The sequence below is a fragment of the Vigna umbellata genome, chromosome 4 (assembly GCF_029865625.1).
Source record: "Vigna umbellata cultivar VRB3 chromosome 4, Vumbellata_1.0, whole genome shotgun sequence".
Lineage (NCBI taxonomy): Eukaryota > Viridiplantae > Streptophyta > Magnoliopsida > Fabales > Fabaceae > Vigna > Vigna umbellata.
In genome coordinates this window covers 27,986,055-27,997,016 of record NC_142168.1, presented here as the reverse complement: position 1 = coordinate 27,997,016, position 10,962 = coordinate 27,986,055, and the positions used below count along the sequence as shown (strand labels likewise).

At 29.1% G+C, this 10,962-nt stretch overlaps 1 protein-coding gene across 1 annotated transcript; it reads right to left on the bottom strand.

Annotated features, from left to right (window-relative positions):
• Nucleotides 1-2,569: 2,569 nt before the first annotated feature.
• Nucleotides 2,570-4,037, bottom strand: LOC148199760 (uncharacterized). The gene is made up of 2 exons (XM_088114316.1): nt 3,801-4,037; nt 2,570-3,229 (listed from the first exon to the last, which is right to left on the bottom strand). Exons 1-2 carry the CDS (start codon nt 3,966-3,968, stop codon nt 2,711-2,713), a joined length of 687 nt encoding a protein of 228 aa, XP_087970442.1. The 5' UTR covers nt 3,969-4,037; the 3' UTR covers nt 2,570-2,710.
• Nucleotides 4,038-10,962: the final 6,925 nt, after the last annotated feature.

The window sequence follows — 10,962 nt, the reverse complement described above, 5'->3', positions numbered from 1 at the left end:
TCCACTATTACGAGTTAGTCACGATTATTAATAAAGAATTTTCTTCAAATGTTTAATATAATTAAATATTTTAGGAATTACATTCAAGATAAATTATTGAAATAAGCAGTTTTAGGTTAGTTGATTCATGTATTTAGTGTGCTTCCATTATCCACATTACTTAATAATCTACTAATATAATAATTAACATTGATAATTCACTAAAAAAATCGATCTCATAATTAATTTAGTAAGAAACAAATAGATAAAAAGCATTTAAAAGTGAATTTTACATAATTACCTTCTTATTTAGAAAAAGATATCCCGACTATTTTTCAGTTATCTTGTCTTTATATTTTATACAAGAGAAATATATATATATAATGTGTGTGTGTGTGTGTGTGTGTATGTATACACACATACAAATATTATGAATTTTATTGAAATATAGTTTATATGTTAAACTTATTTATTGTTTATGTTTTAGTTACATAAAAATATAATTATATAATATGCAAACTAAATATTACTTATTAAAAAAGTTAGATTTAAGAAATTAATAATAAAGATAACAAATAATCCTTTATATATATTTGATTAGGCTAATGTAAACATATAAATATAAACCCCATATCATAAATGCAAAGTTTAAATCTCTCAACCAACTTATACATACAATTTAAATTTCAACTCTTTGACTAAAATAATTCACTGATAATTATTAATACTGGACGCTAAAGCAACTTAAAAACGAAGACTTTTTTTTCCCATACTATACGAGGAAGTTAGGCGTGGATGATTTTTAAAAAGTATTTTCTGTTTTCTTTTGAATTAAAATTCAATTTTATTTTGGTTTTCTTACGCTAAACTTTATATAAAAATAATATTTTTTAATATGTTATGTACAACTTTTAAAATTAAATAAAGATCATGCATTTTTATAATTGGAGATAAATATGATTTTTGCCCACAAAAATATTTAAAAATTTAATTCCTATCAAAACTCAGTACGTTTCTAGACCATATATATAAGTGATGTACTAGACCATATATATAAGTGATGTAGTTTTACTCCACGTGCCTAAATACATGGTTTCAAATTAGGGATAAAACTTAATCAAGTTTTTATAGACATTAATATTAAATATTAAGATAACACGATATTGAATTATACTTTTTTTTAACTCTTAATAAATAAATTTAGACTGAAGAATTAAAGTTTGAATAAACTTATGAATTGATATTAATATTTTAATAAAAATGATGTGAGTTTTTATATGTGTGAAGTCACTAAAATTTACTTTAACAATAATATTTTATATAATTTATGTCTAAGTGATTTTAACTATCAAAAATCATCTCTACTTACTGATGTACAAATTTACTTTCTTATACAAAACTTAAAGTTTGAAAATATTATTTAATCTAGATTAGTTATTAATTATGTAATTTTTAATATTGCATGATTTTTTTGAAAAATAATATTCAATCCTATAATTACTATTTTCATCATTTGATACAATTTATATATATATATATATATATATATATATATATATTTATAAAGTTTGTTAACTTATATAACTTTTTAAAATGTACTAAATTTTAGTTCATAAAAATATATCTATTCATAAAAAAAAGACATACTTTAAATATAGGGCTATTTTTAAAATTTTTATTTTTAATTTAAAATAAAAAAATTAAAAATTATTCAAATATTCTTAACTTTAAAATTTAGAATTCATAATATATAAGGATATTTTTATTAAGTCAAATTTAGTATAAAGTTACATAAGTTACTAATATATATATATATATATATATATATATATATATATATATATATATATATATATATGATTAAATAAGTTTTCTTATTTTATTTCTAAAATGGATATGTATTGTTGTGAAATGAGTACATTTAAATTTTATCAATGTGTTTCTGTATACCTAACACTTCCATAATATATATGAATTTGGTTTAATGATATTAATATACAATAAAGAATTATAAACTATTGGTGTACTTGACATATTTACATATTTGTTCAAATTTAATGATATTAATATATTATAAAGAGTCATAAATGATTTGCAAGTAGGTGACATATTCATATTTATTAACTGTTGAATATCATAAATTTTTAAAATTATCAATTTCAATATAGATTAATATCGAAAGTACGGAAATCTTATAACTGTTTTTTTATCCCAATTTTTTGATTTTAGGAAACCAAACACAAACAAGAGTACTTTAACATTTTGTTTCAAAACTGAAACTTTACTTTATTTCTGTTTTGGAAAACTTTCATTATATTTATTTTGACTATGTTTTCTTTTTCTAAATAAATTTTATATTTAAAGTATACTTACATTTGAAAACAAATATAAATAATTATCCTCTGTTTAGACGGACTTTTTTTTTAATTATGTTTATTTCCCTACAACTTAGATTAATTGAATTCATAAACAAATTTCTTCATTTATTTCATAAACAAATGTGAAAAGAAAAATTTCAGAAATCACGTACGATGCATCAAAATTTAATAAAAGACTAAAGAAACATAAAAAGAAAAAAAAATCAAGAATTAAAAAGATTGTAAACCCAGGTAAATATTTCTTCACCTATTTCTTATTCTGGATTAATTTTGATACATAAAACACTAATCATACAACTTTTACAGATACACGATACACATTCTTTTCTTGAGACACCATAATACAATTTGTACTAAGTGTTCTGATCTTCATGAATACAACCATTTGGCGCAGAATGAAAATCTAGGTTGTAGAGCAGAACTAGCATGGCCATTGAAGAGAGGAAAGTCGTCACAGGTCCAAAGATCCAAAGCAAGAAGGAAAGTGCAGAGTATAGAATCCTGTTTCCCAGTGTGTTCAAGAAGACGGCCTTGTCGAAAAGCTGAGTTAAATACTGTGAATTGACTAAGGACTTGTGATCTTGTGGAGAGCAAATGAGAATATTGATTTGATTGAGAAACCCTATGCAGCAAGTGTGACAGAAAAATGAGAATAAGAATGCAGCAAGGAGAATGCCATATTTCAGACCCACCATTAATTCTCCGTCTGCTCCAAAAATCGTGGACTCGATTGCGTGTTTAGCACTGTATGTGCTGCTTATCACTGCTCCCAGCCCAGCACATATCAGAATGGCTGATGTCGCCATTAGGGTTGATGCCATTATCCAGTTTCGAAGAGATTGGATCGCTACCACATTCTTTCTGTCAATTTCCTGCAATAGTAAAACACTGAAATCACTTTTCATGGATGTATTTGAAGCTATAACAGACAAAAATATTATGTTTTAGGGTGAAAATCTAATAAAATAGTAAGTTTGTTATATAATTTCTAAAATCTAATGAAAATTAAACTAATTATTTAAATTTCAAATGATTTATTTAATACATGACACATCTCTAAGTTGCCATGATTAATAAAACCTTCGTTATATGAATGCTTTATTCGAGGTTATGTCAACTTTCCTTTATAATGAAAAAATGTTGGTGGTGGTGAAGATGACTAAACACAGTTTCTCCTAAACGTTAAATCATGAGAGAGCACTTAGAAAAGGTATTTATTTTTTCCATTCTAATAAAAACAATCCTCTTTTAATTTCTTAAGCAATATAACAATCTCAGCATTATTTGCCCTCATAAAAAAGATAAAAGAAAAGCGATGTAAATCAACAGAAAATAATAAACGTGATTTTAAGTGTAATTAATTTTAAAAAAAAATTATGCTATTTTCCAGAAAAAAAAAACAGTTCCAGAACTTTGGGAGAATATATGAAAGATGAAGAATACCTTCATCATGACAAGAACCCATGATCTGCGACTGTCAGCTTCTCTTCCAAAGGTTGTGGTGAAGGGCTGTGTCTGAGTCTTATGCCATAACCAGACATGATATGCTACAATCATCACTAACCCTAATGGCACCAATATCACATCCAAATAGTATTTTCTCCACTCCATCTCAAATTAATTAAACTCTCTTCTTCATCTACTGTTTCGTGTTTTACTTTTTTTCACCTTAGTTAGCTGCATTTATATATACTATGTATACATAGAAAGAGAGAGAAAGAGAAAAACATTTTAATCAATGCTCATGAACATACACACGTGCTAAAGAAGTTTAGGTAGAAAAAAAGTTAAATTTATTATCAATGAATGAAAAGATAGGAAGGTTTTGTACTTACATTTCGTTTGGTTGAGGGTTAGAGAGAATGAAAAACTGATTTCAGAAGAAATAGAATAAGAGGGGTGCTTTGGATAAACCGATGTGAAAAAAAAAAGAGAAAAAGAAAAAGAAATTAAAAAGTTAAATTTAAGTCTAATTCAAAAATAAATTTCGTTAAAATAAACTTTAATTCATAACTTGATACTATGTTAATTAGGAAATATTTGAAAGTGTTATATCATGGTTTGTTGATTTAGGCATGAAGACCGACTGACTATTGATCATCATAACATATAAATGAAATTATTAGAAGAAATTAACAATATTCTAAATTTGAGGTTTAAGAGATATTTTCTTTACATGATCACCATCCACCAATATCTTTCACAGTTAAATTAAATTATCGGTAATGCAATTGTGATTATTTCCAAGCTCTTCCTTGGTCATTATGTAAGAGTTGTATGCTCTTTCTTTCATTTAGATCTAACCACATACATCCATCTTGTTTATAGTCTCTATATCATTAACAAAGCATATGAACTCTAATTTCATCTAATTAATAATAAAGTATTGGTTCACCTATATCAGATCTAATTTCATTCCAAACTCAACATGCGTTGTAGGACAATGGGATAACCTACTACTACTTTTATTCACAATGAAATGGATCAATCGAATCCTAATAAGCCAAATAATGTTTATATCGTAGAAATGAAAGCATAAAAGAAGAAATTGTCTCTATCCTAATTAGATTTTCATATTTTTAATTATTTTATGAAATCCACATTAGTTTATCATTATTATTATTTTTAATCCACGTGTTCATATTTCTAACACTATCTAAGTTTAAAAATTATTCTTCACTTGGTTATATTTAAAAAAAATAAAAAATTATGAAGAAAAAAAAAGGAAATCATCGTAATTAATAAAAACTTTAGTTGAATTAGAAGTTGTCACACCAACATCTTCTAAATTAAAAGTTATTATCACTGATACGTTGTTATCTCTCATGACAACAACTTTGATTCAAAATATTTATAAAGAACTCGCAACTTCACATTTTTTAAATATAATAAAAAAGTGATCCTTCTTCACGAAAACTTTAATTTAGAAGTTATCAACACTCTATATATCTTATTCATGAATTATAACTTTTAAGTCAACTAGCTAGTAAATTATGAATAAACTTACCCCATTCGTCTACCTTTGCAATCTTTCCTTTTGGTTTTAAAGATTGAATCGTGACTTTTATAATAAGAATGATTATTACAATTTACACACCTATAATGGTTGTGATGAAAAGTAGCATCAAGCATGACAGAAGTCACATCAATATAAAGAGAGTTTACATTATAGAGGCATGTATATTAATCTCTTAAACTAATTTTAATATATATTACTATAAGAAAATAAAAATTAACTTTCAAATAAAAGAACCAGATGATTTAAAATTAAAGTTAAACAACATAAAATTATTATAAAAATTATTACCTTTTATCTCAAGAAAATTTTTTTTAACACTATTTTCTTTTAAAAAATCAAATTAAAAAAAGTTTGAGTAAGCTAATTCGACAGCAATATGATAAATTTACTAGGCGCTTTAATTAAATATTAGTGGATTTAGCTTACTTTAAATCAACATTATCTTTTTATAATTATTTAATGATTAAAAATACTTTTAATATGAATGAAATAATTTTTAAATTTATTTAAACAAGTTACTATTTAATATAAAAAAGTTAATATTTATTTAATAAATAGTATATTTTAAATATTGTTTTATAAAACTTTTAGTGTTGAATTTCAGTATTAAAAAAATACCATGTTAATGTTGACTAGATCAAACTTAATTTTATTTATTTAAGTTAATATATTTTAAATTAACGTCAACTTTTTACTATAAATTTATATATCTTCATTATATGAAACGAGATCCTTTGGTAGTTGTTAATCAAAATATTCATTTTAACACTAGTGCAGAAAGGGGAAACGGCACCGGTTCTTTTGGGCCATAGACAGCGATTTCTGAACCGAGGCATATCTAGGCGAGGTAAAAAGTGATAGCCTATTTGCCACGGTTCTTGGACCGAGGCATAAAAAGACAGAATTTTGACTCGGTTGAAAGTTAACCGAGGCCGTAGGTTCTTTTTTTTTATTCATTTTCTTCTTTTGTACACTAATTTTCCAACGGTCTCATTCACGTGCACCAGCATCCACTCTACTCTTCTCATACTCTAGTGCTGCACATTTCCTTTTCGTCATTTTCCATGTGCCCTTGCTGCTGCTGTCCATCACGTACACACATTTCTGCTGGACATTCTACTCATTTCTTTTTGGACACCATCCTTTGCTGGCCGGAGCTGGAGCTGGAGCGTGAAGTGTAGTGTGCTTGACTTCCACCATGCCGCCACACTCCTTCTTCTTCTCCACGGGACACTCTTCTTCTCCAAAGTTGGCGGCTGCTCTCCCTTCTTCAATCACCATTCAAAAACATCATCAACCAGCCGCTCCATCTTCTTTTGTAATTGATCAGGAGCAATCCAGAACAGAGAACATATAACTGATTTCAAAATTAACATACCCAATTGAACATCAGAAGGAGCAATTTTAACATACCCAATTCAATTCAAGATCATAAGGAGCAATCCAGAACAAATAACTGATTTGAACATACCCAATTCAAAATTAACATACCCAATTGAACAGATAACTGATTTTAACATACCCAATTCAAGAGCATCCACTCTCTGAGCTCTCTTCGCACTCGTGTAAGTCGCACTCCTTTTCTGCATCTTCTCTGCACTCTCTCATTCCGATCATCGCCACTACACGCACCTTCAAAGTGTCCGGAACCTTCACATGTGCCACCTCCACAAACCCCTCTCTGCTTCCACACCTGGACAAATTGCTCTTCCGCATGCAACCACCCGACCCGTCTCGAAGAAACCACTCCCTCTCGGACCTCGGTTCGAACCCCGGCAAACAGTCGCACCGCTTGAAGGTTGATGCCTCCCCTTCTCGCAAAAACGCCACCGTTGTAGGACGTCCTCGCCACGACCTCGCCGCCACCTCGTCGTGCCTCGTCGCGCTTGCCGCCAACATTGAGTCTGTCGTGGTGAAGAAAGAGAGAAGAAAGAAGATGGAATTTAAACCCTTTCAGAAACCCCACCGCTGCAGAAACGTCATCGGTCTAGGATCCCCTCGCCGCGACCTCACCACCACCACGTCGCCACCTCGCTGCGGCCTCACTACGGTCTCGCTACGACCACGCCGCGACCTCGCTGCGATCTCGCCGCGACCTCGCTACGATCTCGCCGCCACCTTGCTGCGACATCGCCGCCACCTTGCTGCGACCTCGCCGCCACCGTGCTGCGACCTCGCCGCCACCTCGCCATGCCTCGCCGCACTCGCCGCACTCGTCTGCCGCGGTGAAGAAGCTTTATGCTGCTTCTGGGTTTCGTAGAGGATGTTGCTTCTAGGTTTCGTAGAGGAGAGAAAAGAATGGAGATATACCCAAGTCGAAATTAGGGTAAATTACCCTTTTGATTTCGGAATATGCCTCGGTTGGTGAGAGGACCGAGGTAGTTGGACAATTTCAAAAAATTACAGGAACATTAGGTTTCGGTTTTGCTTTTAACCGAGTTAATTTTGCTTTTATGCTTCGGTTCTTTTGTAACCGAGGCGTATAAATTCGTCAAAATTTAAAAAATGCCACCGTCTCTACATATGCCTCGGTTTTCTAAAAACCGAAACGTATAACCCATTTTCATATCTCTTATTTGTACTAGTGTAAAGATGAAAAATGTGCTTTAATTCATATGACTTTTATATTTAATATGTTTTTTTTTCAATTCAGTATGAATTCTTAATTTTTTTGTTATTAATTTAATTTTCATTTTATTTTATTTAAAATTATACCAAGTTTCATCAACTTGATGTTAATATTATTTAAAAATTAATGAAATAACTATGTAAATAATGACATGACTGTATCGATGTCGCTCATTTCATCCTCTAAAACCAAATGATACATTATTACATAAATGAAAAAGAGACAAGAATCTTGGGTTGTACATTAGAACATAATCGAGGTTGTATATATTCTCGGGCTTAAAGAGAGAAAACTAAAATGGAATGGAGAAATAACAATGCAAAAGAAAATATCATCGTCCACTCAAAAATATACGCACAAGAGAAACATCACATTACATGAGGAGATTAAGGATATAAAAGTTAAAGTGACTATGTCTGAGAATCTATCCCATCGTAACATGCACTTCAACAGAGGTCTTATGTTCTTCATCTGTCTGGTTGACTTGTTGTTTATGCTATGCTTGTTTGGCACAGTTTCAGTGTTGAAATTTTTTAGAAGTCTCAAAAATCAATTTATAATATATACGTGACGACAAATTTTATTTTATAAGTCGATTTTATGGAGTTAAATTTAAGCTTAAAATCCACTTATTAACATGTGAATTTGGTTGAGTGTTTGTACGAAAATTGTTAAAAAATAAATTTTAAACCTAATTTAATCTCATAAAATGTCTTTGTAAAATGTAATTTGCCTTTATTTATATATTTTAAATGTGCAAGCATAGGTAAGTAAAGATTAGAAGTAAAGAGACTGCATGTAGTTGCATACAGTTTAATCTACATGCTGAGGAAATAACACACAACATTAATAAACAGTGAGGAGTGCACGGAAGCTTGTGTGTTGTTGTCTAGTTTTTATGCAGGTTTTTCATGATCGGTTAATTTGGAAAAGGATTCTGAATAGAATCTGATAAGGAATGTAAGTATGGACAATCTGATATACTGCTAAAAGGGAAGAAGTCCAATGTGTCTCAATCGGTATAAAAGAAAACCACTTAGTTGAAGAACTTGTTTATAAAGTCAATGCTTATTATTATGCAGATGATGAAGGATCAATGCTCGCAACAGCAACAATTCTGCAACTGTTTGGTGGGGTTGGTATGCATAATGTGAGGGTTCTGTACACGTAAATGAATATCTCTTGTATGTATTTTGTTGGGAATGGTATCATGTGTGGGCAACAATTTAAGACTATGTAAATTTTCATATGTAAACGGATTAATATTCATTTTCTGATAAAAAAACATTGCACTTCAACATGTATGAGTTCACCATTTTGTGGTGGTTGGAAACATTTCATCACTCGACCAAAGCGTTTATCATAAGATATGCAACACTATTCTTAATTTTGGACAGATGCACATTCTTTTTCTCACTTCGGGATGTTGTAGGAGGTTAATATTGTAAAAAGTACATGATGGGATATTGTGATTAAAAAACAATTAAGAGGTTAACAAAATAAAAATTTGTAAAGTTAATAATATTGGTTATGTAGACTCTTCTCTTTATTTTTTTTAGGGTGAAAGGATGACATTGATATTCATTTGACACATATTGTACAGGTAAAATAGTTATAAAAGAGTGGTCTTTTTGTATTTGTAAAAATAAAAACAATAATGAAAGTAATGTCAAATGAATATAAAAAATTTGTGTGTGTCAAATTATTACAAAATAATGTTATTTTTCCACACATTACATTCATTTGACAACATATTATAGGAAATAATCATAAAAAAATGTATTTTTGTATTGAATAATGGTATGATTACACACTTTTTGATTTATTTGACACATAATACAAAAGTAAAATAGTCATAAAAAGAATGAATTTTTGTATTTTTTTTAAGAAAGAAAAGAGTAAAAAGTAAGAAAGAATAATGTTAAATGAATGTAAAACATTTATGTGTCAAAAATATCATCTTTTTTTGTATTTATAAAAAAAATGAAAAGTATATTAAAATATTTTTGGATATCAAAATATCATTACTTTTTTTTATGTTCTTCCTCAAATGTTAAGTTTGGTAGTAAAGGAAAATATAAGATATTATAGTGTTAGATTAAGTAAGGAAAATTGGATAGATAAAGTGAGACACAATCTACAAAACTAAAGAATTTGGTGGTTACGATAAAAAGGTCATCAAAGTTCTCTCGAACAAAGTGTTTGTCATAAGACATGCGACTATTCTTCACTAGAAAGATAGCTTTTTTTGTTTTCTCACTTCGAAATGTCGATAAGAGGTAATTTTATAAAGTATATGATGTGAGATATTGTGATTAAAAAACAAGAGGTTAATAAAATGAAATTTTTTTGATATCATTAGTCTAATAAAAAAATTTATATTGACTTTTTCTTTATTTTATTTTTTATGTTCTTTCTCAAAATGCCAAATTCAGTGGTGAAGGATATAAGGGAAATGTAAAGGAACTTATTGCAGAGTTGAGGAAGTGAAGGGAGAAAGGTTATATCGATGAAGTGAGACGCAATCTATAAAACAAGAGAATATGATGGGCTAAAAATAAAATACTTGAAAGTTTTCAACGAAACACTAGTCGTAAAATAGAAGTGGCGACTTGCAAAAAATAAAAACAAAGATTTGTGAAAGCAAATGTTGGAAGTGTGATTTCAAATATGATTGTTGACGGTGAAAGGATTAAAGGAGGTTGAGATTTCAGAGGATATACCAAATTGATTTGATATAAATGTAACATATAAATTGAACAAAAGGTAAATACGTTGGGAAAACCCTAGCAATAGGGATCAACCGTGGTAAAAAATTCTCTAGGTTATATGAGAATTCTATGATAAAGAAAGGTCATCTTAGTGCTTGAGTATGAAATTTTAAATGTAAAAGGAGTGGTTTGAGTGAGAAAAGTCTCGGTTAAAAATCAACTTACGTAAAAAAGTGTAGAAAATAT